The following is a 26,903-nucleotide window of genomic DNA, read 5'->3' as shown; positions in this document are numbered from 1 at the left end:
GCACCTTGACATTTGAAGACGACATCGAGAGTGGACACGGAACAAACAGGAGTGGGAGCAGGAGCAGGAGCAGGGTCAGCGCAATTACTCAAGTGAGGTGCTCACTTGTTCACTTGAGCAGTTGGGCATTTGATTCACCAGACCACAAGTGCTTCACTTGGAACTTAGAACCCATCAATGTTGGGAGGAAGAGGGGCTCCAGCGACTTGGAGTCTGTTCCGGGGTGGTCAACTGCATTCTCCTAGTCCCCACCGAGGCTCTAGTTTGGTGTGGTGGAAGACGTTGATTGATTGACATCGATGTCGGCCTGGCAAATGTCAACACAGCGTGATGGGGGACTGGGGCGACCAGAGGACCCGTGACAGGTCTTGTCAAGTCTGGTTGTATTGATCCATGTCCCAATGCCCCTTTGGCGTGGTCTGGAGCATGACGCTTGGGCATTGGCCCAGCGAGTCGCAACATTGAAAACAGGCTGGGACAATGCATGCCATTGTGGCAGCACAGGCGGCCGTCTCATGTCCATCCGAGCAGTCTGGTGCCCCGTACGGAGTAGATGCCAGCCAGGTTCGAAATGTCCAGCCAGTTTTGCTGCATACTGTTATCAACGGGCAAATGTTTGGATATCCGCCAGCCATTCAGAGGCGACCAGCAACGGCTGTATGTATAGCTGTCCAGTCCTCACAGATCAGGCGTGACTCGAATCCATCCTGTCCTGTCCTGTGCGGTCATTCTGATGCCACGCACCAGGCCATTGGCGAGTCTGGTTGAGTCCAGTCCAGTAGCCTGGGTTGCCTGGATCAAAGCCTAGCCGGGACTTGCGGTTATCAATTGATCATCAAGTCGACATGGACCGACACAGACCTGCAACACCGACAGCATGAGATGGCGACGCTAAAGCTGGAAGTCCAGCACGGAGGAGTGGTTTCTCAGTGGCCTGATTCCGTTTAATTCGAACTTGAGCCTTGTTTTCGCTTCACTGGAGCTACGCCTCCGTTGCATCCAGCCTCCAGCGCCCTGCGCGCCGCCTCCAGATGTCGTGCTGGACTTGAGGTAGCGCCGTCTGATACAAGCACGGCATCTCTGTCCTTCGGTAACAAGCACCAGACTGGTTTCGTAAGCATTGACTTTGTGGCGGTAAAGTCCCTGACTAGCACGCTCGCAATCTACCACCGCCAGATGTTAATATCGGTCTACATGGCAGGTACCCCATGATGGCTGGCACAATACTTGCTGCAGAGCCAAACCTACTCCGGCCTTCTTTGGCTGGCCATTGAAGATCAGGGAGCTGCAGGCCAGTCCTGTCCAAGTATCAAGAGGCAAGCTCGCTCAACACTGGTGCGCGCCGCCATGCCCGTATTGACGAGGCTTCCAACCAGACACAAGATGCCTTTGTCTTGGCTGTCCTCGGATCCACCTCCACCTCCATCTGAGACCAGCCCAGAGATACATGGTGCTCAATCTGAGTGCTCTCAGGTCAAGCTGATTGCCCATCCACCACTCGAGGTTGGCTCTGAGGCACCGATAAGCCATCCCTTCCATCCAGCCCAAGAACATTGTTGATGGGACAATGGCTGCGTTGTCTCTGTCTTGCAAACAGCCCAGGACGTAGCGCCGAGATACCGTTCGCACTCGAATGTCACACCCCGATAAGCCGATGGACGGTGACCTTTCTTCGACATCGGCCTCGAACGGAAGCACCTTGGAACGGGCGTGGGCTGAGGCTGAGCATAGGTTCTGCACGATACAGCACCCCGTACAGTACTGTACAATGTCTGAATGTGGTATTAATAAAACCAGACATTGACATGGAAGTGAATTTTCTCAAAGACAAAGGCGAAACAGGCCCAGAAGGCAACTGCCACTACCACCTGCAACCTGTCTGCACCTACCTCGATTGGTACACGTACATAAAGTGAAGTAGCCACCAGATGTAGGTACATGTACTTGATATGGCAACATACTGGGCATTATAGATGCAATTGCCACAGCCCGCTCCTTCCTGTTACAGACATCACAAACTCGAAATCCAGAGACAGGCTGCAGACAGGCCAAGAAATAAACTCTTCAACCATACAAAAACTTGGTTCGCATCATCTTCGGCCCTCTTCTCGTCATCATGATCGCGCTATACTTGTCATCCATTATGTATTGATTGCATGTCCGGCTGATGCATCAACCGCACTGATCGCGTGCACCACTCAGAGCACAGTTGATGCAGGCTAGCACTAAGTCTCCAGGACCATGACTCTTACACATCCCCGTCATCAGTTCCGCACCCAGGACACCAGACTCGCGTATTGGCGCCCTCGTCCTCCCCCCCGTATTTTTGTCACACAATGCTGTCTGAATATTCTTGCGCCTTCCTGGTCGGTCCTTTCCTTTATTCAGGTCCTAGTGCGGGATGGGCTGTAGGCTGCAGTGTGTGTTGGGAAAAGTCCTTTTGTGGATGGAGGTGGGAAGACCCTGACTCCATCAACATGCATTTCCAACCGGGCACCCATGAAGCCAACAGCTGACGAATGTTATAGTTGAACAAAGCCGTTCGTCGACAAAACCACACTGAGGCAACGTGCAAGAAGCACACGTACAGTGCAGACCATTTTGTAACGGCATTGGCGATGAAGCATTCAGGGTTGGCCAGACGCCGAACTCCATTAGCTCTGAGATGTATTTCAATCAACACCTACGATGGATTGCACTTGAACCTGGCAGGCATTGATCACAAAAGACAACCTGAGGACACAAGGTGCCAGCGAGCCCATGACCAGTCTAAGCCAGACAACCTTACCTTTCCATCACCATCAAAGATGCCTAGCTCGTGGTGGATGCCTCGTCCCTCGGATATCCTTTTTCGACTTTGCTTGTCTCTATTCATGCAACCTCCCTGCGCATCATTACCAGTTACATCCGTCTAGCCTGTCGTCACGCATGCAGCATCAAACACGAGGTAGGTGATAACCGTTGATCAGATTCGGGTTTTTACGCATGTATGAAGCAGAACTGGATGGCATTAGGAACACTCGGAGTGAAGAGTTCATGCATCGCCTGATCCAGATTGGCAGGAGTTGCCCTGGCTGTCAAGAGCAATGCACTCTGAGGAACTATGCTGGACATTCGGTGACCAGCCACTGAGTGTCCGGGTAGTTCTTGTTGTCAACGTGCCGGATGCAGTATGCAGCTTGATAAAGCTACTGCAGCCCGCCGAGGTGCCAACGAACCCATTATCATGATGTTTTGACTTCGTTCCTAGTTGCATGATTGTGATTGCCGAGGTTTGGTGGCCCAGTGGCTTCAAAACTTTTGACGGAGCACAATTTACCAGCTGACGAGTCACAGATGGGCCATTATTCTAAATTGTTCATTCCAAAGTATCATCAGGAATGGTCAAGCAATACCCAAAGTTGGCACAAGGTCGTTGCCCTTGTTTTCCCCCGGCTATTTGGAAGACGGACGGACGCGATCCGGTCCCCCGCCGAGATACATATGCAAGTCGCCTCATTACTCCATGGTCGAAGCGATGAGCCAGACCAATCGAGTCAAGGTTTCTCAGCCCCTAGATCTCAGATATTCACTTCATTAGCTCCCAACATCTGCTCTGTCCAACAACTCTCCTGTTCCGGCTCAAGGCATTCTGCACTCCATACATGTGTAACGTCAATCGTTCCTCACACCATTGGAGTGACGGAGCAATGTGTGTATCACAGCATACTACTAGTTAAGCGCCTGGAAAGTGTTTTGTCTCCAACCAGCCAGCCACGTTTGCTACCAGAGAGCTCTGCATGAAGTATGTACCTTTTCCTGAGGCTGGTTGGGTTACTCTTTCGTACAATGAAGTACAAACCCCCATCACCACACCACTTTGGAGCTGGCTCTGGTACATAGGGTGAGTGCCATATTTCACTCCGTACCAGACGCTCAATGATTTTTCAAGTTGCACAAAGGTTGACCGACCTCTTGTTCAAGCTCTAGTTCATGATCCATCCGCAGTATCAACAAACAAGGGGTGGAAACCCCCCAAAAACAAAAACAAACGCGTCTAAAAGTCATCAAAGAGAGTTCAATCACTCTCAGCGCCCCAACAAATCATGTACGTCATGACCAAACTGCAATCGCAGAAGTGACACTTATCCCCATCCGCCACAACTTTGGCGCCATCCCGCCTGCTGCTGACATCACCGAAAAAAAAGCATCAAACCCCCAGCCGGCCCAAGCTAATGCGTTTGAGAAATTCATCACCTGATCAACTCAACACGGGGATGTGCAATCTCCAATAAGTTTGCGTCCAGTCTCGTTTAGTTCCAGGGAGAATCCACTCCACTGTCTGGCCACGTGCAACTAAAATGTCCTAAATCCGAGATCAAATTCTACAATTGGCATGTCGTTCCCAGCGCCAAATGGCTTGTGAACATCGAAGCATCAATTTAGGCTAGACGCATCGCCAGCTCACTCCCGACAATGGATGGGCTGCCAGACACCATTGTTGGTTTGCCTTTCCAGCCTCAGAGGCTACGTCCCAGCAGTGATATGTGACAGACTACTTGGCTTTGTCTAATTGGGACACCGACGCAGGCCACCCGCAAAACAGAATACAAATATTGGATGGCCGGTATTCACATAGATTCCCTCTCATTGTGGCACCCACGTCATCATCGCATGCAGGCTTGGAGAATGTTCCCCCCACGTACCTACCACCTGGCCAGGAAGCCTGAAGGTGGCCGCTTGTCGGGTCGTTCGCTGGGCATGAATCGGCCGCCTGTGCCGCGTATAAGTCTCCTCAATCTTATGAGCCCTCAATCTCATTCTCCCATCGAGTATATCTCAATAATGCAAACATGTCACACGTATTCTGATCACTCACCCGTACCATTTGGGACACCCACATCGCAAGCCAGCTGAGGAACGGAGTACAACGACTTACCAAGCCCTTATCCCATCCCTATGGCGGGAATAGCTTTGAAACGGCCTGCAAGGTCGCTGTCGATAGGCAACATCCCCGGTCATAGTAAAGGATAACCGACTAACCAATTCTTTCTTGAGGGAAATGAAAGGTTGCCCAGAAACAGGTGAAGGCCAACGTCTCTTACTCACCATAACTCACGGAATTGCCCGACCTTCGCCAGGAGTATTTCGCTTTCCAGCTTTCATTAGCCCAGCCCATTTGTTCTCTGAGAACAACTTCATCAAGATGAGAATCTCGTCATGCCATCACCAACATTGTCAAGAGGAGCAAGCAAAAACTCGTTGCAAATGGTAAGTAAATTTGCATGCTACAAAATGGTCCCAATACCACATCCCAAAACAGAAAAATAACACCATTCGCGCCAGTCTGGAGACCTCTATTACTCCTCCGATGTTCGAACAGAGCCGGTGTTTCATGTCAATGGTCCATCCAAATATCGCGTATTCCGTTTCCCATTGCGCCTTCATGATGGCAGCCGGCTATCTATGAAGGCGGCCGTTAAGCCCTGACCCAATTTCTTTGAGCCAAGGGGGGTATCTGTGGTACGATAAAGAAAATAACATCAAAGAAAATTTCGTATGCTTCCAATTCCACTTTCTTCTCGATCCAGGTAGGCGACTCAAATCTCCGAGCCTGTGCTCTGAGCTACCGGGTAAGTAGCTTCTTGCTATTCACTCAGCATTTAATGGCCGTGAGACTTCTCAACTGTGGGAAGCTCCTTGATGGCCTCGGCAATGATGCCCAGACCCTTGCGAAGCTCGGCTTCGGAAATCACAAGGGGAGGAGCGAAGCGGATGATATCCCCGTGAGTTGGCTTGGCCTGCAGAGGAAATTTGTTAGCATCAAAATACGCCCTCAATCACCAGAACGCTCGGTTCACAAAACTTACCAACAGACCCTTGTTCTTGAGGAGAATGCAAAGATCCCAGGCGGTGCGGCCGGAAGCAGCGGCTTCATCAATTACAATAGCGTTCAAAAGTCCCTTGCCGCGGATGGTCTTGATGATTGGCGTCTTGAGCGCGGCAAGACTCTCACGGAACATATTACCAAGACGCTCCGCGTTGGCAATCATATTTTCCTCCTCAATAAGCTCCAAGGCTCGGATAGAGACAGCGCAACCCAAAGGATTGCCGCCATACGTGGAACCGTGGGTACCGGGCTCAACGACCAGCATCACCTCCTTGCTGCTCATGATGGCACTGACAGGATACATACCACCAGAGATGGCCTTGCCTAGGGTGACCATGTCTGGCTTGATGCCAGACCACTCAGAAGCAAGCATGCGGCCAGTGCGGCCGATGCCAGTCTGGATCTCGTCGCAGATGAGGAGAACATTGTGCTTCTTGCAGAGAGCGTGGACCTTGACAAGGTAGTCCTCATCGGGAACCACAACACCAGCCTCGCCTTGAATAGGCTCGACTAGGAAAGCAGCAGTCTGCTTTCCGTGAGCTTCGAGAACCTCCTCGAGGTCGGCAACGTTGTTGAATCGGATAGGCTTGCCTGTAGAAGGGCTAGCAGCGCCGATATTAGGAATGTAAGGTCCGTAGTTGTCCTTGGATTCAGGGTCGGTCGACAAGGTGATGGCAGTCATCTGCGGAAACCGAGTTAGAAAACGAATTGACAAACTAATAGGATGATATAGCTTAAACAGCATAAATAAAGGTTTCAGTTGCAACGTACCGATCGACCGTGGAAGTTGTCGGTGACACAGAAGACCAGAGCCTTGTCCTTTTCAACTCCCTTGACCTTGTAAGCCCACTTTCGGGCAATCTTGACTGCAGTCTCGGTGGCCTCAACACCAGTGTTCATGGGCAAAACCATCTCGTAGCCAAAGACTTGGCGAATCTTCTCAGCCCACTTAGGGAACACATCGTTGTGGAAGGCACGCGAGGACAAAGTTAGGCGGCTTGCCTGCTCAGTCAAGGCCTTGACGAGCTCAGGGTGGCAATGGCCCTGGTTGACGGCACTGTAGGCAGAAAGGAAATCAAGGTACTGGCGACCCTCGGGGTCCCAGACATTCACACCCTGGGCTTTGGAGAAGACAACGGGGAGAGGATGGTAGTTGTGAGCGGCGAACTCATTTTCGGCCTTGATTGCGGCCTCGGTCGAAACGGCGTGGTACCGGGAATTGGTCCCGGACACGGCGGGGGCGCCGGCCTCTGCATGGGGAGCCATTTTGAAGGCAAAAAGAGTCCCAATTGAAATAAAAATAAGGTAGTCAGACGGTCTCTTCGATCAATTCGCGGAGACGTCAAAATTTCGCTAGAATTGCGTTGTACGGTTGCTGTGATGACGGAGGTGTCAGTCCAAAAGGATGAAAGATCACAGGTTGAAAAAAGTCAAGCACAGAGCTGAAGAGTGGCATGCCAAACGCTGCAAGACATGCTGTGGAGGGGCGATAAATGGCAACTGCACCAAATGAGTGGCCAAACAGACGGTGACGTAGAAGCCACAAACGTGGAACAAGCTAAATGGTACCTCGTGACCACACGAGATGCCAATGCTATCCAGAAGTACCACTTGCGGTCCAGGGTCTGAATTATTTGGGGATTCGGAGGGGTCTTGCTAAACGGCTAGGGTACGTACCAAGAAAAGCAGTTGCTTGTTTGGGCAAAGGGTTTTAAGCTTTGTCAAAGTCGAGATGATGACTCCTGTCAAAAGGTGCTGTCTTGGTCGTAGAGAAACACACGAAACAGAATTTTCTCTGAGCGGGGTTCTCAAGGCAATCCCCTTCCAATTTATATGCGGCACAAGACGAGAAAAACTCATCATCGCCTCCGACGAAGTTTGCCCGCCGCTATACCCCTAAGTGCAAGTGGACGCGCAGAGCGGAGGCCCGGCGTCGTGAAGGCGAGAAGGCGTTGGCTGAACGTTGCTGACCCGGAACATCAGTGGTGCCACACCTTGGCGGACACGGGGCTTCATGGCACTTGAGACCTTGCTTGGCTTCCGGCCGTCAATGCTCCATCCTGGCAGGCGTGGAGATGATGTTACTAGCAGTTGCTGGCTGTACGGAGCAGTTGTAGGAGTCTCCGTGACCATTTGGGTGGAAGATGTTGAAGAATGCCGAAGCCAACCGGTGTCCACCGCTGCCTATCCATAATGTTGGTCATGGACATGGCCAACCATCCAGATTCAATAGTCGCTTCGATCTGTCCACATCTGTTGACTGCCAGGTTTGTGTGCTCCGTACATTCCACCAGATGCCGTTCAGTCATAAATAGTGGTTGACCGGCGATTAATGAGGATGGTCATCTGAGTCTTGTAACTGGCTAGCAACCGCACTTACTCTGGCAACGCTCTGGCTCTACTCCGTAGACTCTGTGCAGTATTGAATCCTACCGTTGAAGACCGAAAAACTGACTCTTGCCGTGACCGTGCTCCATAGTGGCTGTCAACCCCGGAATGGCCTACGGGGAAGACATGCAGCCCCGTAAACCACATGACAGCTAACCAATAAAGAATCAACCATTACGTGACATGTGCCTACCTGCCCCCAGAATCCCAGGGCGTTAAGTTATGAAGATCTCGGCGACGATGTCCGTGGTTCGGGGGCGACAGAAGCCAGGCGACCTCAGACAAACCGGATCGATCTGTCGTCGTGGGAAGTGTCGGATGCTGCAAGACGGTGACATGCCGTAGGCGGCGCCTCGACAAGCGGCTGCGGTTGGTTCAGCGTTGGCCGCCATGCACGACCAATGCGTCTCGTGGATGTAGCCTTGTATGTAATGCTGTGGTGCGTCAACACACAGCCGGCCCCGTCGACTTGCATAGGCGACATGAGACTTGTCAGTACTCGGGTGAAGCAATTGATTAATCACGAGAAGGAAAGTGGTGGTCTGGTGGCGATCCAATCCAATCCAATCGATCAACCGGAGTCCGGTCTTGCCCAGTCTTGCCTTGTACTCTGTACGGAGCACAGTCATGGTTCTTGGGTGTCGGACCACGGGTGTTGCATGGCGGCAGGTGCGACCAGCCCATTCCGCTGTCTGTGGCAGCCGCCAGCCCCGAGACCGGCACAGGCTGCGGAAGGTCCCACCGCCGACACCCGACCTTGTTGGCGGCATCTCGTGCGTGGTTGTGATTGGCTTGGGCTTTGACGTGTGTCTGGTTGTCAGTGGTTGGTGCATCGTGGCAAACACCAGACACCATCTTGCCTGGCAGATCCATCGACAAAGGCATATCGATCTTATCCCAGCAACACTGCCGGTACTAGCCTAGCTCGGCAACCGGATGAGTTGAAGCGACATTGGTCTTGCTTGGAAGCCGTTTTGGCCCCAGATTTGCTGTTCTAGAAACCCATCGTTATCAAATGATTTCGTGACGCGGTTTTGCCCCTTTCCCAAGAGGAGACATCCATGCGCCTCAGGGTTTGAGCAAGGCTGAACAGCTGAGCCATGGCCACCACGACTACTGATATTCGCCGTAATGAGCGTAATCGTCCCAAATTTCTCCGCGATTTGATCATCATTCGTCTAATCAATGCATGGTGGATTGCTACCTTTTTTCAGCCGGATGAGTTCTTTCAATCTCTTGAACCAGCATGGCGGCTAGCTTTCGGCCCTAATAGCGGTGCGTGGCTAACTTGGGTACGTATCTATCTCTTTACACAATTGGCTGCGAAGAGGCTGTATCAGCGTTAACATTCGATATGTAGGAATGGCAATATCAACTAAGATCTTCTCTTCACCCATTCCTCTTCTCAGGGGGTTACGTGGCTGCGGATTGGATATCTAAGCTTCTACCTGCGGGTAACATGCTACGCTCAGCCGTGGTCATCGGCTCACCAAAGGTTCTACAGGCAATAATTGCAGGTCTAGGCGATTGGTATTCGTGGCAACTGGCAGTCAAGATCTTTGGTCCGGACTCTAACACTTCTTTCTTTGTCGTACGTGCCCATGCCTAAACGGCATCCATAAGCTTGATCTATTTCACTAACGCGGTTGCAGCTCTTTCTTCAACTTTTTAGTCCCTGGCAATGGTACTGCTCTACTCGCACGTTTTCCAACTCTTTGGAGACAACCCTTACCGTCATGGCCTTGTACTACTGGCCGTGGCGAATGTTCAAAGCAGCAGCACTTACAAAGGAGAACCCCAAGCAAGCAAACCCTCTTGGAAACATCTGGGACCTTCGAGCGTCCCTCTGTCTGGCTGCATTTGCAGTGGTGCTCCGACCTACAAACATTCTCATTTGGGCAACTACTGCAATCATGGCCTTTACTAGGGTGTCCCTGAAGGGCTCGTCACCGTTGACTTGGTCCGCCATCGCCCTGCTTGCTAGGGAAGCTTTACTATGTGGATCGCTCGTCCTCGCTATGTCTGCCGTGTCTGACTATTTGTACTTTGGATTCTGGACCTTTCCTCCTTACAACTGGCTCAACTTCAATATTTCGAAATCTCTCGCAGTCTTCTACGGCCGAAATCCGTGGCACTACTACCTCTCTCAGGGCATTCCGCTTCTCTGCACTACCAGCCTACCATTCGCCCTCTATGGCCTCTACAAACCTGCTACCTCCTCCACAAACGAGAGCAACATTTTACGCGTCTTATCTTATACCGTCTTCACTACGGTTGGCGCATTGTCCCTCATCTCTCACAAAGAAGTTCGCTTTATCTACCCACTCTTACCAATCCTCAATATCACTGCGGCACCGGCAGCCGCCTCATTCTTCACCTCGCCGCCAGCACGGACATCCAAATCGGCCAATCCTCGCCCCCGTCTTTGCAACAAGCCATATCTCCTAGCAGCCCTCGGCGTCAACCTCGTTCTCGCGGGTTATCTATCTTTCCTCCACCAACCTGCCCCACTGAACGTCCTGTCATACCTCCGCAAGGAATACGAACGCATCCACCGGACCTCAGTGCAGCTTGCCCACAAGACGCATCAACCTCCGCAGACACACGAAGAGCTATTTGCCTTGTTTCTAATGCCATGCCATTCGACGCCGTGGCGATCACATTTGTACTACCCCGGCCTCGATGCGTATGCTCTGACCTGCGAGCCACCGCTTGACACACAACCTGATACACCTGCGAGGGACAACTACCGCGACGAAGCAGACCGGTTCTATGATGATCCTGTAGGATTTTTAACAGATGAACTGTTTACACCACAGCGTAGAATAGACATTCCTCTGCCCCGCTACATTGTTGGATTCGAGGGCGTCGAGCCATGGTTGCTCAAGTTCTTAGAGACAGAAAGGGGGAAGACGCTAGGAATCAAGCTCCGCCTTGTATGGTCGGGATTTAATGGCTTCTTTAACGAGGATTGGCGAAGGTCAGGTCGGATGTTGGTCTGGGACACTGGTCTTTATGACAACGCCCCAGCACCGAAGCATCCACCATAGAGGCTGGAGGGTTCAAATTGGGACATGTAAAACATAAGTTTGGCGATACACAAACACCGATAGAAGGAAGCTCGTAATATATACTGTATATATTGTCGACCTGGAAATAAATAAAAAAAAGGTACCAAAACTATCCTGGGATATCATTGGAAGAGAGGCGGCTCTATTCACTTCCATCGTAAAAAACAAGCCAGCTCTTCCTTGTCCCTTCGCTCACGAAATGAACTGGTGTTGTGGAAAGGGGGAAATCGGGGGCGCATTCAAGACCACTACATGAAACCAAACTGCGACGAAAACCTCCAACTCTTTTTGTTGTGTTCCTGTACATCGCATAGAAACGTCATCATCCTAACATCATCCTCTCCATCCATCCTAATGATCAAACGGCATTGTATAATTATAGTTTGCTCTGAGTTGTCGTGGTACGGTGTAAAATATGGGGCGGTGGTGTGTGATTGCAAACAAGTTGAAAAGGGGGGTTCACATTAGCCATGTTGGGCGGCCAAGCGGAAATTCTGTAAGTGATAGTAGTAAGAAAGGCTGACAATTGCCAAATAAAATCCAAACGCCAGAGAACAGAGGCCCAATTCCATGAACAAGTGGTATTGTAAAGGATGTGCAGGTAGGTGTGAGGACATCCAGCAATACATAAAACATAACGAAGTAGGAGGCAGGGAGACTGTTCTCATGCCATATCCAAAACGCCAAAAATAATACCGTAGAGTTTCATCCAAGCCGGCGGAATAAAGACTTATGTATGCACAGCAGGTTCAACCGGTGCATCAGCAGGCTTGGGTTCTCCGACCTTCGTTTCATCCGAAGGGGTATGGTCCGCAGCTGGCTGGCCTTCTGAGACCTTCGACATCTGCTCCTCACCAGTCGTGTAGCCCTGCTTCGTTGGTGTATCCTTGGGCACCTCGTGGACGGTTTCAAGGGCTTTTTCCGGAGCTGAGGGCTTGATCTCTTCAATGAACCTGGGCCCTTCATGGTGTACGATTGGGGCAGTCGCCGCTTCTCGAGAAACATCCTTTTGGGCAGTGGTTTCCTCAGCTGTTGCCACAGGTTGTTCGGATGCCAACTCGGGGGCCTTTTCAGGCGCTTTTTCGTCTTCCTGCTTCTCCCGTTTCATGTCTAGACTCTTCCCGCGGGAGTGCAGCGCTGCACTGAGAGCCTGTCGATCGCTATGCCGGTCCGCTGGTGGCGACTTGTTCCGTCTCTGTTCTGCGTTTTCCTTGGCCTCGCGATATTTGTTTTTGATCCAACCAAGAGGCCCCTTTGGGTCCTCTTTTGTGTCGTCCCTCTCGCCTTCCGGGCCGCTGTGAACGTCAGTGAGGTGTGACTCAGATCCATCGTGTTGAAAACTTCTGCGAGGCTTGCTGCCCCCGCTGCCAACAGTTGTTGTGCTTGTTTCAGCGCCAGTATTTGATCCAATATTTCCAGGTGAGGGAGTCACGAGAGACCCAGAAGAGCCGCCGTTATCGTCCTTTTTAGTTCTAGATAGCCTCCAGCGCCGCTTCTTCTCTTTGTCAGCATGTTCGTTTTGTAGAGCGGGCTGGCCTTCAACTACTTGATCTAAATCGGAGCCCTCATTGAAAGATGAATGAAGAGACGTTGGGGGCGATTTCTTTCCCGCGACGTTATCTTCAGGGTGCAACGTGTTGCTCGGAACAATTTGTGACGCACGCGGCGTCGGCTCTGATGACATGTCGCTTGTTTGGTGTGGCAACGATGGCTTTTGTGCTCCGTGACTCTCAGCGGGATGGGTAGTATTCTGTGCAGCAGCCTGCGCGGTATTAGGGGCTGGCTCCGGGTCTGTTGCATTTGTTGGTTCCGGCGTTGTCTTTTCTTGATTGGGTTGAACCGACTCCATTGGGTTCGACGCCTCTAAACCTGGGGATGGTGCGGCGTTCGAGTGTGCAAGTGAGGCGTTGGAACTTTGGGCGCTAATGTTGACGCTTCCTGGAATTCTCTTCTTCTTCAGCTTGTTTGGTTGCCGTTTTTCACTGCCTTCTGTGGGTGATCGCTGAAACAAGCTTTGGAGATTTCGTTCCTTGGTAGGAGCTGGTGAGGATTCTTGGGGGACTTCTAGTAATCTCTCTTGGCTCGGACCGGACGCTTGGGCTGCACCAGTGGGTAGGTTTGTGGCGCCTATCGCTGCCGGCGTGGGACTTGACTCTTGCGATTCATCCAACACCATCGTCGGTCTCACTGGCGTCATAGGTTCTAGGCGTGCTGGAGAATGTTGCCCAGGGCTTTCCGTCTTTCTAAACTTGCCTCCTGCCAAGGCAGGCGACTTCTTTGACGGTACAGTATTACTCCGACCCAAACCACCCGTGGTAGTTGTGGCATGAGATGGGCTGTGAGAGCCGACACTCCCTTCACCTCTCGAATGTCTAGAAGACACAGATCTATTACGGCGAAGCTGGCCTTCCTTTCTGACGCTGTTGGCACCAGCGCTTGCATTGGATGCGGTTCTGTTGACCCCTGTCACGTTTGGAGTTGTCGGTGTTCCCGATTCCACCTCTTTCTTTGTATTCTCATCAGCAGCGGTGCCTTGCATGCCGATGAGGAAATGATCCTGGTTCTCAATCAAGAAGATCAAAACGCATTGGTTAAGGCGGTACTCTTCTGGGGCCATGGCGTGATTGGGGTGCGAGAGCATGCCGGGTTGGAAGATGGCGGCCAAATTTTGCGAGTTCATTCGATTTTCATCAGACTTGGCCGCAAACACAGCCAGTAAGTCGAGGATGTATAATAAGAGCTGTCGATTCAGAGGCGGTAGCTCAGTGATAAGTTGCTGGTATGTCTTAATAGCAGCTCGTTCGTCAAAACTGTCGACGAACTGCGGTCCCTCGCCATCCCCAGTGGGCTGCTTGGTTGCTCCGCGCAAAGGATCACGAAACTTCTCGTACAGCGCCAAAGGGACGACAGGTTCAGGTAAATCGTTCAGATAGCGGCGGAGCACATTGGCTGCGTCATGGACAGTGTATCCATCCCAGACAAGGCCTTTACCGTATCGGTCAGGCGAGTCGAAGATTTGCTTCAACTCCTTGATTCGCTTTTCAGAGCCGCTTAGACGAAAAATACCCTCGATTCCGGTGGCTGCAATAATAGTTAGTGATGCGCAGCGGACAGGACCAAGGGGGAGGGCGGGCTGTCGGCAAGCATACCTTTTTCTTTCAGGAATACGCCGCACTTGGCGACCACAATGGGCACATATCCATAGATGTAGCTTTGTCCATTTTCATCAATTAGAGATATAGCAACATTGGCGTATGTGATGCTCTGTCGCAATGGAATACCAAAGATACCGGGTGCTTTCGGTTCTGCTGCCAAAGATATTAGAGGTCTATAATTGACAGGAAGAACAAGAGAGAGATGAGTGATGGAAGACACAGGATTGCCGTGGGGCAGCCAGGAACTTCCCTGTCCCTTCCAGCCTGACGAACGGGCCACCAAATGTGCGATCGACAGCTCCGCAAGAAAGGTCTGGGATCAAGGGCACGGGAACCAAGCCAGAATACACAAATCGGACAGTGTCATCCGGAATAAATCTAAGTCGTACCTGGAGGGTCTTGCTGCTTTGATGGTAATTTGAATCCTTTCCACCATGATTTCAAGTCACGTTTGTTGGGCGGCGAAGCTGGTGTGGCCCCCAGTGGTGAGGCGTGGTGCGACGAGTTCGCCTGGTTTGCTGTTGGCATCGGTGACGCCATGGTGACCGAGAGCGGCCGAAGGACAGCTCAGGAATATGATGAGCGCAAGTCGAGTCGAAGAAGTTGTGCAACGATGTCCGCCGACGTGCCAAAGTCGAACTTGCGAAGCTCAACGCCGGAATGGCAGGCGACCGGGGCGAGGAGATTCCGCCCGGAGGAGCGACAGCGGCCGTCGTCAATAGTGAGTTGGATGACGGCTAGAGTACAATAAAAAACATTCGCCACCAATCGCAAAGAAATTATCAATTACGAAGACTCTGGCAGCTTCGTTCCGTAATTGCGACGGGTGAGTATAAGAGATCGATTGGAGTCGACCGAGTGTTCAATGTCCAACAACACACGGCTGCTGTAGGAGAGTCAAGAGGGTCGAAGGAAACCATCTAGGGTCGAACGAGTGGCCGAGCGTTAGATCCTGTCGTCAGAAACATGAGGAAGCGAATGCGTGCGACGCCGAGAGCGTGGACAGATGTTCGAGGCAAGAGCAGGAGGAGCGTGAGATGTTTGGCGCGCGGAAGCTATGGGAATGGTGATGAAACAGGGATTCGCAAGGCGGGCAGTCTGGTGCGGGCGGTGCTTGGTGGAGGTGTCGTCGAGTCGGACACAGCTTTGGCCACAATGCTACGGACATGTAAGCCAGGAAGACCCTCAGGACCTTATGGGCAACAAGAAAGGTGGCAATGGACACTGGGCTCAACCTTGGGTCAGGCCCTTTTCGTCGAGGCCAACAAAAAGCACATGTGCTGGGGTACTCACAGGTGTCAAGATGTGTGGTAGGGTACCAGTGGGAAGGGGAGTACTCTGTAGAGGCACGGGGGGTATGTATTTGCCCCCAGGATACTTCGTACGAAGCGCTTGGATTTGGGAAGCAGGCGCAGGATCTTCGACCTCTGAGTCGAAACGAGGAAAGTACGCGATTTTTGGCACAGATTCCAGTGCTCGCTTGGTACCAGACCAGACTGGACTGTCGCCTAAGGTCTGGAGACGATGACTGGAGCCTCCGGCCTTGGAAGCTCCAGTCAGTTTTGCTGTGGAGACGAGCAAACTGGCGTCAACTGTGTGAGCGTCACCACGACCAACAGAAGGCTGGATTGGTTTGGTCTAGGCCGGGGCGGTGCTGTGGCAGCAGGAAGTCTCGAAACCAAGGTCAGAGATGTGGGCCGTGGCGACGGAGCAGCGACGGACCAGCCTGGGAAATTTCAAGTGTGCGCCTGTCCCTGCAGGACAACAAGGGTGACCAGAAACTGGAACCCAAGCAAACTAGAAGGGACGGACATTGACTGACGAACTTTATTGAAACAGGCTGTGATGGTTGAACCTTTCTCATCCAGGCGCCGGTGGTAGAAGAGACCTCGGAGTCAAGAATGGTTGGAAAGAAGGATGACTAGCCCAGTCTTCCCCATCAAACTACTACCAACAATAGGAAGGCAGAAGTCCACTCCCGTCTGGTTTGTGTGCCTTGACTTTTCGTTGTTGGTGGCGTCCAGCATCACAGTGTCGTCGTGGGCCATGTGTCTTTGTAACTCGCTGTGGGCGTTCTTGACAGTCAGGGCCTGTTTACGGATTCGTATCATGACCAGGAAAATGAACAAGGCGCCTAAAAAGGTCATCAAATGTGGTCATGGAGCTCCGCTGAAGCTTTATGGGATGCAGTCGCCCCGAAATGCAGCACGAACAAGCGGCAACGCAACGACGCCTTCATATGACTGGCTTTCTGGGTTCAGTCCGAGCCCTTGTCTAGCTCGGCGATGTGCGACAAGAAGTCGAGAGCCAAGAAAGATAATACGGGAACGAAGAACCACCGGCTATCGCCTTTGTTCCTAGAATCGAGCTAAGCAGGCCGAACATGTGTTGCTTACGTTTATGGCTGGTAATGCGGATAGAAATAACTCACTGGTACAACGGCGAGACCCAGGCTTGCAGTCTGTGGTGATGAGGGTACACAGGTATTGCCGCCCTGCTTTGGTGTTCCAGAGGTGGCAGACTCAGTCTCACTCTTAGGCAAAGACGAGCAAGCCCAATGGTATCGCACAAGACTTCATACAACGTAAGAGACAAGTCTCACAGCCAAATAGATAAATAGAAGATTGACGCCAGACATCTTGGGGTCAAGTTGAACTGGGCTGCATTTGGGGTCTATCATCCGCCCTTGTTCAACACGAAGGGAAGGAGTCTGGCCTCAGCCAGCATAATCGGGGAAGGAGCGTCCGTTGAATGGCTGTATTCCCACGCAGAGGTCAACTGATCTCGTCTGATAACAATATTCAACTTCCTATCAACATCCAGCCCACATCTTCTTTGATATTGCACCAAGTGCTTCTGTCCATCTCTTGACGGGTTCACAATCGCAAGAGGGCTGTTGATGCAATTGACAATGACGCTTTCTCAAGCACCATCGCATTTGTGGACGCCGATGGGCAAGCTCACATTCCCCAGTTTGTTTGACTCACTAATAAGAGCTACTGCCATCGGCCCATTGTCTCTTCATACCAAAGCGCGTCCTGAATCACATCGTGAGACAATTTAGACCTTGTCCCGCCACCAAACTCACACCTTGCAGCTGCTGTTGTCACAGCCAGTCGTTCCCTGGCAATGGGACACAATTCGGATCCCTTGGTCGCTTGGCCAAGCCCGCATTCATTGAGTTCAGCATTTACGAGGGGACATGCATAGAAGATTCGCAAACCGATAAAGCTTCTGGCTAGGGTCGATGAGGCACTTTGCTGAGGCGTCTTGGATGCGACCAGCTACATGTCGAAAATGGGTATGATGCAATGTGAGTAACCTGCAGTTGTTGATGGCAGTATTGTGCAACTCCTCACCTACACCTTTGGTTCGGACAACTAACGTCCTCAGCACACTGAGGGTTCAAAACGGGACAAGAAACGTGGTTCGGCAAGCTTCAAAAGGCAACGTCCGTGCCTCATCCTCCCCAGTCATACCTTCGCTCCAGCCGTCTGAGAGCTTCTCAACCGATTTCCTAGCGGGGTGCAGGATGAAGCTCCGTCATTCTTAGCCATCTGTCAGCAGGTTGAGCACGGCTACTGCACCAGCCCTCCCTAGTCTGTTCCAAATTTGGATCATGCAGCATTCACTGGTTCACACGTCACCTTGCGGCAGTCTCCGCCCACAATTCTGGTAGATCCAAACGACTGGGCAGGAAAGGAACCCTGAAGATCGCCTTGGAAACTCCAGCGTTTGAGATTCTGCAGGCATCGTCAGAACTACCAAGCCAAGGTCATTATTCTAGGCGACCATCAAGCCATGTCGATTTGACTACTGTGGCCCAAGCCACTCGCCAAAGAACAGCGCCGCAGCCTCTAGTCTTTGGCAGCCCAAATACGACAAAGGCTACATAAACGAGATCCTGCCATGGCATTCATTTGCCAGAACACCATTTGAATCTCGGCACTTATACTTTGTATAACGAGACCAACCATTTGTGCAGCTTTGGCCAGCCCAAAGCTGCACTGGCCGCGGCGTCTGAGTAGGGCAACAAGGTACATCCGGCCACATGACGATCGATCCTTGCCACAGGGAGGGGGATCATCACTCGCCTGCCGTGGGGTAGAGGAGTTTGATGACTGAGGGTGGGATGTATTATTGACCACCACGTGAAGGTTTTTCGCCGTTCGGTACGAACACAGGTGGAATAATAACTTGTCCGAAACATGGTTGCGCCTCCTAATGATTCCTATGTCAAGGTCAAAGTGTTTTGTCCTAACTCCTGAGACCCCAATTTGGTTCGACCGCGCGTGTCACTCTTCGTTGAGCGTGTGGGAAAACTCTTGCCAGAAGAATGGACAAAATCGCAATCACTTCATCTCCGCAAAAAGACCAGAATGATCATTTTATTCCGCATGCAATGCAATCTTATCGCCTGTGCAAATTGACTCAATCGTGATCAATGCCCGGCTCGCTAACCAGTTAAAAAACTCTGTTGGCTCAGATCGCAATACAACCTAGACTCGCTTTAGTTGAACAATAGACTTGATATATGACATAGTGAACTCATATCTAGTAATAAGATGCGAAATTTCAAAAACGACACCTCACAAGTACAGAAAAGCGCTACTAGATATAATACTCTACAGTAATAGCTATAGTAATAAGCAGCTTCCAGAGGGTCATAAAAGCTACTCAACCGCTCACTCTTTTCAAAATTATTTCCACCAACTCCCACGAATTTGTACTCTATCTTATCACCTACTTTACAAACGTTCAAAATGAAGGTTCTCTGCGTTCTCACTCTGTTCATCGCAGTGTGCATGGTATGTCCACGCTTCACCAAGCTTAAACAACTTGACAAACACTACTTTAATATCCGTGCTAACTGCTCTTGTAGGCCGGTTGTGAGGAAGGGGTGAGTGTATGCCCGAGATATATATCGCAAACGACGCACTAACATCTTTGGCTCTGACAGCCATCGTATTATTGCCGGACCGCTAGCACTCGCAAAGAGTGCAGAAGAACTATGAAAGAATGCGGCGGGACTCCAGAGTTTGTCATGGACAAGTAGGGCGATGTTGAGCAGTATTCGGGTTGGCTCATCGTGGACGAACTTCGGGCTGTTGCGCGTTGTTGAATAAGATGAGGGTTTGGGGGTCGAGTCCAGTTGGAAAAGCTTTGTACCTTTCTACCTACCTTGTTTGGCAGGTCTGTAGTTCGCAATTACGAATTTTTATTATTCCTCATTTTAAGTCCCTTGGTATTGATGGTGAAATTTAAGCTTTCTCTCGTGAATTAAGGTATTTGGATCATGCTGAAGTTTCATGACGAGGAACCAAGCATGCCAGTTAAGACGGTACCTCGGTGTTGAATCTTGATTGTCTGTCCAACCAATACATTTCATCACGCATTCCAATTGAACAACAATACCACAGAACATCCCATCATACAACTGAAGCCAAATGACCATTCAATTCATTCATTTTTTTTTTTAAGTAAAAAATGAAGAACAAAAAAAAAAGACAAGCATTGCTGCCTCTCTATCCTACTGAGCATCACCACCACAAGGCAAAACAATAATGCGGACCCACCGATAAGCTCAATTCCTTATCGCCCAACTCCCTACCAAAATTTCACCCATCGTCATCAGGAGCCCGCGCCTCACCTCATCAACAAATCCAACCTCCATCACAATCCCATCACCACCCACCATGGACATGTACGCACCCAACCCGCCCTTCCAGCAGACGCACCGCTAACACCAACAGGTTAACACAAGCCGAGCAGCGCACGCTAGAGCAGCGCATGCAAAAGCGCCAAGTCAAGGAATTCATGGGCGTACGTTTTTCACTTCGGCCCGACGACCGACCAAGCTAACCCGCGCAGGCATTCGGCGGCCTTGTAGAGCACTGCTTCACCTCGTGCGTCGACGACTTCACTTCCAAAGCTGTGTCGACCAAGGAGAATGGGTGTATCAACCGCTGCGTGATGAAGTGGATGGCTACGCAGCAGCGTGTTAGCGATCGGTTCCAGGAGCATAATGCGCAGCTCACGCAGCAGATGCAGAATAAATAAGAGCGAGAACAAGGAAGCAGATTGGTGTCGTTGCGTCGGAGGTGAAGTGGTTGGCGTGACGTAGCAAAGGGTACTGGAGAAGCATGATGGGATATGTATGATATGGGGAATTGAAGCGCCATGATTGAATATCGTGGTGTCGCCAAGGGCATTCATTGAATTGGATGGCGTGTACTTGTATCGAAAGGAATAAAGAGGGGGAGTATGTGACGTTGGTGAGGCGATGAGGATTGTGTAGCGCATGTATTCCCTCCCATCCCATGTTGAAATATTCAAATAAATCACCCGTCAAAAACAACTTGCTACAATCTGTAGAATAGACTATGCATATCTACTGACCGCGTTTCAAATAGTACATATCCACACCATGCAACCTTGTCCTACACATGAGATCTGAAGCCCGTTTTATTCCAACGCCAGGGCCTATTACGTCCCGCCATCTATCAAAATACTTTGTCAACTACCAAAATTTAATCATAATATCCACTGGGCCAAAACACGATGGACTAGGCAGGAGCCATATGTGCCGATGATTAGTCCAAACCAAACCGTCTTTTTTTAAGTCTCCAGCTCCTCGCTCAAGATGTCCCGCACAGTCTCAAGCTGCGAAACAATCTTCTCCTCGAGTAGGCTTTCAGTGCCACCGGGAATTGCCATCTCCTTCCGCGTGTTCCTCCATTCCATTTCGCGAGGTCCCAGGGGCAGCAAACGCTCTTTAAGTAGTCGCTTGCTGGAGAGCCAGAATTCAACATTCTCCAAGAGGCCGGTGGCATCCCACTCAACTACTGGAATATCGCGGTTGTTATTAACCCGCATAGCAGACAAAACTCTTGTAAGTAGTGCCAGAGAATGAATCTCAGACGTTGCCAGCAACGTGAGATACTGCGAGGTGGCCTTAGATTTCGTCCGAGAGGCTCCCGGGGCTTCAAACCTGTCCACACTTGCCTCCAGAAGATGCGAGAATTGGTTCAACACATACGTGATTTCGGGAGCCAGCGTAGTGCCAAGAGATGCCAGCATATTCAACATCAGAGGCAAGAAGCCTTTGACCCAAATCGTGTAACATCGCTGGGCAACAGGGGCGTCGGCATAGGGCGAGATTGTGGATCTGAGCATGTACTTGGAGAGGTTGGCTGAGAGGAGACTGCTGAGAACGCCATCGCAAGCTAGCTGTTCTGCCAGAAGCGGCAGGGTTGAGAGCTCGAGCAAGAATAAAATGCTCAGTTCGCCGTATACAGGGTCGCCTTGATATGCCAGTTTGTCCGCCCAGGAAAACAAGGAAATGCATGCATTGACAACATCATGTGCGGCCATGATGTTGAGAATCTGTGTCTGCGATTGGTCCATGTTGGGCATGCTCAAACAAGCTTGCAAAATTGCAGTCAAAAGGGCAAGGTCTTCGGGGGACATATCCGAGTCGCTATCGTGAATAAGGCTCACGAGTGAGCGGAATCCTCTGGCGACAACGTGGTCAACAAGATTCAGCACGGTTTGCGTGACCGTTACTGTCGAACCACCAAGGTCTACTGCAGTCTCGGATACCACTTTGTGTTCAGAGAGGTGATATGAACGAAGGGTGACAAAGAGTGCTTTAAGAAGTGTGCGATAATACGCAATTGACTCCTTGGAGAATGGTTCTTCCACGCTGTGAATAGTACCTGTGAGGGTACCTAAAAGTTGGTTGATATCCTGCACTGGGACAGATACCTTGGCGAGGCGCTGCACCAAGACGAGTGCCAGACTTGCTCTGGCATCGACGAGCTTAACAAAGATGCTCTCAGACCCTGGCGCGCCTTGGTTTGCATTCAAGCATTGTTGAGCTACTTGCAGCATTTGCTTCGTTACCGTCTCGTTCTTCGGTAAAGTCGTACTCAACTCTACCAATAAGAATTCCCAGGCATGGAACAGAGCCTTTAGTTCATGTTAGCCTCATTATACCACTTGAACGTCATCTCTTCAGCTTTTACTTACTATTTGAGCGTCAACCAGCGACAAGTTGGCGTTTGCAAGTTCCATTTCATTCTTGAACCCGTTGTCCCTTCGTCCAAGCCAGCCAGGATCAAAAGCTAACATATCCGTAGCACGGTCCAAGTCGTAGTAGTAATTCTTTCCCAAATCACGGGGCTCCAGTGCCGTACGCTTAAAGTTTTCTAGCGAGCAACCAGCGTACTTATTGGCGAAATTCTTCCCAAAGTTATTATGTAAAGACTTGTTGTAGCCGGCCACCTCTACGCCATCCCGAATAAAGTAATCCAGGTCGGAGAGCAGGCTCTTGGCTAAAGCGTCGGAAGCTCCTTGATGTCGCGAATGATAAAGTTGCATAGCCAAGGTTTCAGCAACATAAGCTGCCACTCTGGCATCAACGCTCGTTTGAATAGCATCGGATTTGACCGTCAAATGAGACGGCTTGAGGTCACGGACGTAAGCCCGCAAGCCATCAGTATATGTGGTGTCTTTAAGAAGCGTAAAAACTGTCCACGGCCAGTAATTTTGAGCAGATGCCACAAAGTCTAAAATAGCAAGTGCTTCCTTTGGCTGAAGCTCCTTCAACTTCTTCAATCTTGCAAGAGCGGTTGCGAAAACCGAATCGGCTGAGAGCTCACCCTTCTTTGTCTCCTGTTTCATGGCTTCTCTAGGTGTCTGTCCGGTGAGAAGACAGTTTGACATCCACTGTTGCCTGTTGCGGAGGATAGATGAGAAAAACTTCCAGATGGTACCAACCTCCAATGTCAAATTAAACGGTCGTCCAAGATGCGCCAAGACTTGAAGGAAAGATTTGGAAATCTGAGGGCCAAGATATCCAAGAAGGGATGGCGGTTCGGAAGCTGCAGATGCAGCATTGACCACGAGCGACTCAAGGAGACTGATGGCACCGGCTCTGAATACATCAGATACCGCACACAGCCGAGCAAGGAGCGTAGAGCTCTTGAAAAGGTAAGTTTCGATCATTGTGGAGGACTTCTCAAGGTAGTTGGCTGCCCTGAGAAGTGTGGTGGAGAATTGCAAAATGGAGTTGGTTTGGCGTCGAGCAATGGTGTTGCGAGTAGAATACAAAGTTGACTCGGGCATGGTGAAAGCGTTGATAAGTGAGGAGAGAATCGGCTGGAACCGCAGAGTTCCGCTCGCTGGCGTCATAAAACAGTCAATGACATACAGGGCTGCAGGTCGTAGGCAAGAAGTCAAGCTATCTGATGTAGGCGACTCTCCCATGCTATAACTGTATGTAATCAACTTATTCAGAACAGGGACAACACTATCCAGTAATAGCGTACGATTTGATACAGTATCGAACCGCCAAGTCGAGGTGCTTTCAAACACATCTACAGACGCGTGGGCAATGGACAGGCTCACTTTGGTCAGCACTTTGTCCGCAGTTCCCAACCAGGGGTTCAGGTCTGTTTTTTGTCTGGAAGCAATCTTGTTGCCGGCACGGCGCTGGACAGCTGAGGTCATGGCTGTGTCGATCAACCCTGAGAACAACAAGAGCGAGGAATTCAGGAATTCAAATCTCTCAGACACCAAATCGAGATTACCAGTGATTTTGGCCAGCTTACCAGCCCTGGACTCAGAGTTGAGAAGCTCCCCTCTTGCCAGGTAGGACCAAACTCGGCTGGGTTGCGAAGTTAGTATGGCATCCAAAAACTTGACGCATGCAGTCAATACGTTGATCGCAGCCTCCTCGCTCATGGCAAGCTCATCCTGCATGTAATAGTCCATTGTTTCGCAAACGACCGTCACAACATCTTTACCACCGCTGATGTGTTTGCTAATCTCTGCCAAGAGATCGCTGTCTCTATGTACGAGAGTGGTGGTAGAGCGCGGCCCGGCATGGAGATGCTCCATTCGAAAGAGTGTCGCAAAAAGAGAAATGACTTCGGCAATCTCGTCAGGTTGCAGCATTCCCAATTCACATCGATAACCTTCCTTCATCAGGTTGATTTCCAGTTGGCGTCCAAGGAGGGACAAAGATGAGTGAGGGTATTCCATCAGCACCACCCTGCCAGTATCAGTGATGAATCGCCCATAGCTTCCAACAGGAAGCCTGTACGCGTCGTCCTCAATGTATCTCCTTCTCCACGAAGAGGACAATGATATCAACGGAAACTCCTCCAACAAGCAGAAAGAGTTTGTGTTTTCGTCTTCCTGAACTAACTCGTATGCTTGAAAGGCGTCTGGGAGGGTAAAAGTTATGGTTGGTGTTCTCCTTAGCAGAGTAAGAATAAATTCAGAACGATCTTGGTCGCTCGCGTCACTAGCAGCGGTGCACAGGGCCTTGCACATCGTGATAAAAGGCAGAAACTCGTACGGGTAGCGATCCAAGGCTTGCTGGAAGTAAAATTCCATGGTGTAGTCATCTTGCAGCATGCTAGTCAAGACATCTTGTGAAACGTCGAGGTCTTGTTCAGGTAAAAGTTGCCAGTATTCACGACCAGGTGAGAGTAGTGAAATAAGGGCGCTAACAGGTTCAGACTGGTAGCCAACAATAGGGTACGAAACTTTAAGCAGCTCGAGGAAGGCATTTCGCATGCGAGAACTAAGCAACGGTGTCATGCTACCTTCAGAAGAAGGGCCTAGGCAGGCTGTCATGTTTGAAATGATATCAAACACCTTTCCATGTGCTGTGGCTCCAGATGCAAGTTGTTCGACAACTTGCAAATCCTTGGCAGTGGTTGTATTCTCAAGAAACCCATCAAACTTGGAAGACTCGATGGAGAATATACTACCAGCCGAGTTGCGCCGAGCCATAGGCCGAACAACACCACCAGATTCAAAGGTCTCTCTTGCGTTCTGTTGTAGTAGGTTGTCTCGTTTTTCGGTTCGGTTTTGGTATGACACGTTCATTCGGTGCAGAAGAAGCGTCCAGGCAAAAATGACCGGAGTAGCGCTTTCGCAATCCACACTGGCTGCGCTGATGACGCTCTTATGGACCTGCTCCAAGACGTCTGACAGGATTAGGTATGAATCGTACATATCATCAGAGGGTGTTGGCTCTTCTTCTCTCTCAGCTAAGAAGGTGAGAGATTGCGCGGGTTTAAGAAGGCCGATGGAGACAGCCACTGCCAAAGCCTTTAATGGCTGCACCAGCTCCCCAATCGTTTGGTTAATCTAGCAAGTCTCTGTTAGCAAGCAAACCCCGAAAAGAACGCGAGCATTGTTACGAACAGGTTGGATGTTGTCGAAGAAGTTATACATATCCATCAGCGAAAACCACTGGTTGATGACACCGGAAGGTGGGAAGTCGTTGCCAAGGGTGTCAACCAGCTGGAAAACCACAGATTGAGAGTGGATAACTTCGGTGACCAAGGTTGCCAGCCAATCCAATTCGATGTCGTCTCTCAGGAGTACGGCGTCGTCGGTTACGGATTTCAAACCGGCCTCCAAACTGGTCATGCTGGATGTGATAACTTTGAGGTAGGCGGAAAGAAATGATACGCTCTCGTCCTTGGCATTTGACGAAGTCTTCAGTTTATAAAGCGGTACCAGTTTGTCACTGGTAGAGGTGAATATTGGCAGTCTTCCGTATAGCCTAATTGATTGCAAGTAGTCCATGGTCATAACAAAGTATCTTCGTTCGGCGAGGAAGATGTTGAAGAGTCTGCACTTCCTCGAATCGTCATTATCGAACTCGGCGGAGATCTTATCGGCATCTATAGCGTTACCGGCTCCAAAATCAGACATGAATGAAGTTCGCTGTCCATTTTGAAGGCCGGCTGCTTCCTGGAGATTTGTTGCATCTTGAGCTGATAATTGCCCCAAAAGATGGCGGTTCGGCCGGGATTGCACTTCAAGAACAACAATTCGTAAGGCAGCGACCAAGTTCAGCTTTGCGCTCTTGCTCAGCCATTCGGCATCCTCCTTAAGCAACTTAATATCGTATCGTTCAGTTGATGCTGAGGTAACGTTGATCGGCGCCGTCTTTGTTTCAAAGTCCTTCTTCGTAGCATCATTCGGTGGCGCAAACGCAGTAGCTGGGTCCTTCAAGAGTGCGTGGACATATTCGTCGGACAAGAGATTCACCACTTCCGTGCTTCGTTGTCTCCTGCCAGATTCGTCTGATAAAGCTGTAGCAACATGCCTCCAAGATCTACCATAAACACAATTGTTAGTAACAGGCCATCTGCCGCCTTCACGTTTGAGAGGTGGTGGTGAAGCTCACAACAGCACCCGTTCCCCGGACAAGCAGTCTCCCAGGGAAGGAAAATAATTGCTATCAGACACCGGCGCCATTGCCACGAGCGTCAGTAAGGTGGCAGTGGCACGCGATGCATCACCTGGGGAAAATTGGTGATAAAATGTTGGTGTTGACGCGCAGTGGTCGCGAACCTACAAATCGACGTCGACCTAGCAGAGCTCTCGCTC

At 50.6% G+C, this 26,903-nt stretch overlaps 7 protein-coding genes across 7 annotated transcripts; 3 read left to right on the top strand and 4 right to left on the bottom strand.

Moving 5' to 3' along the window:
• Positions 1-1,559: 1,559 nt before the first annotated feature.
• Positions 1,560-2,516, top strand: VFPPC_15781 (hypothetical protein; the record flags this gene model as incomplete). Its single annotated transcript, XM_018293534.1, has 3 exons — positions 1,560-1,881; positions 1,922-2,218; positions 2,269-2,516. 3 exons carry the CDS (start codon positions 1,560-1,562, stop codon positions 2,514-2,516), a joined length of 867 nt encoding a protein of 288 aa, XP_018144936.1.
• A 3,126-nt stretch (positions 2,517-5,642) lies between these two features.
• Positions 5,643-7,135, bottom strand: VFPPC_13616 (ornithine aminotransferase; the record flags this gene model as incomplete). Its single annotated transcript, XM_018291391.1, has 3 exons — positions 5,643-5,780; positions 5,850-6,551; positions 6,641-7,135. 3 exons carry the CDS (start codon positions 7,133-7,135, stop codon positions 5,643-5,645), a joined length of 1,335 nt encoding a protein of 444 aa, XP_018144935.1.
• Positions 7,136-9,357: 2,222 nt separating this feature from the next.
• On the top strand, positions 9,358-11,307 carry VFPPC_04377 (GPI mannosyltransferase; the record flags this gene model as incomplete). Its single annotated transcript, XM_018283743.1, has 3 exons — positions 9,358-9,549; positions 9,618-9,848; positions 9,910-11,307. 3 exons carry the CDS (start codon positions 9,358-9,360, stop codon positions 11,305-11,307), a joined length of 1,821 nt encoding a protein of 606 aa, XP_018144934.1.
• A 751-nt stretch (positions 11,308-12,058) lies between these two features.
• On the bottom strand, positions 12,059-15,023 carry VFPPC_13615 (rho-GTPase-activating protein; the record flags this gene model as incomplete). Its single annotated transcript, XM_018291390.1, has 3 exons — positions 12,059-14,409; positions 14,478-14,636; positions 14,873-15,023. The coding sequence occupies 3 exons, from the start codon at positions 15,021-15,023 to the stop codon at positions 12,059-12,061; spliced, it is 2,661 nt and encodes an 886-aa protein (XP_018144933.1).
• A 4,693-nt stretch (positions 15,024-19,716) lies between these two features.
• Positions 19,717-19,908, bottom strand: VFPPC_17738 (hypothetical protein; the record flags this gene model as incomplete). The annotated part of the gene is made up of 1 exon (XM_022429427.1): positions 19,717-19,908. One exon carries the CDS (start codon positions 19,906-19,908, stop codon positions 19,717-19,719), a length of 192 nt encoding a protein of 63 aa, XP_022285535.1.
• Positions 19,909-20,179: 271 nt separating this feature from the next.
• VFPPC_15780 (Tim10/DDP family zinc finger containing protein) lies at positions 20,180-20,543 on the top strand (the record flags this gene model as incomplete). Its single annotated transcript, XM_018293533.1, has 3 exons — positions 20,180-20,187; positions 20,237-20,306; positions 20,355-20,543. The coding sequence occupies 3 exons, from the start codon at positions 20,180-20,182 to the stop codon at positions 20,541-20,543; spliced, it is 267 nt and encodes an 88-aa protein (XP_018144932.1).
• Positions 20,544-21,101: 558 nt separating this feature from the next.
• VFPPC_04376 (nucleoporin) lies at positions 21,102-26,771 on the bottom strand (the record flags this gene model as incomplete). The annotated part of the gene is made up of 4 exons (XM_018283742.1): positions 21,102-22,454; positions 22,515-25,649; positions 25,707-26,628; positions 26,701-26,771. The coding sequence occupies 4 exons, from the start codon at positions 26,769-26,771 to the stop codon at positions 21,102-21,104; spliced, it is 5,481 nt and encodes a 1,826-aa protein (XP_018144931.1).
• Positions 26,772-26,903: the final 132 nt, after the last annotated feature.

This window comes from Pochonia chlamydosporia, chromosome 3 (assembly GCF_001653235.2).
Source record: "Pochonia chlamydosporia 170 chromosome 3, whole genome shotgun sequence".
NCBI lineage: Eukaryota > Fungi > Ascomycota > Sordariomycetes > Hypocreales > Clavicipitaceae > Pochonia > Pochonia chlamydosporia.
This window is presented reverse-complemented; position numbering and strand designations above follow the sequence as displayed.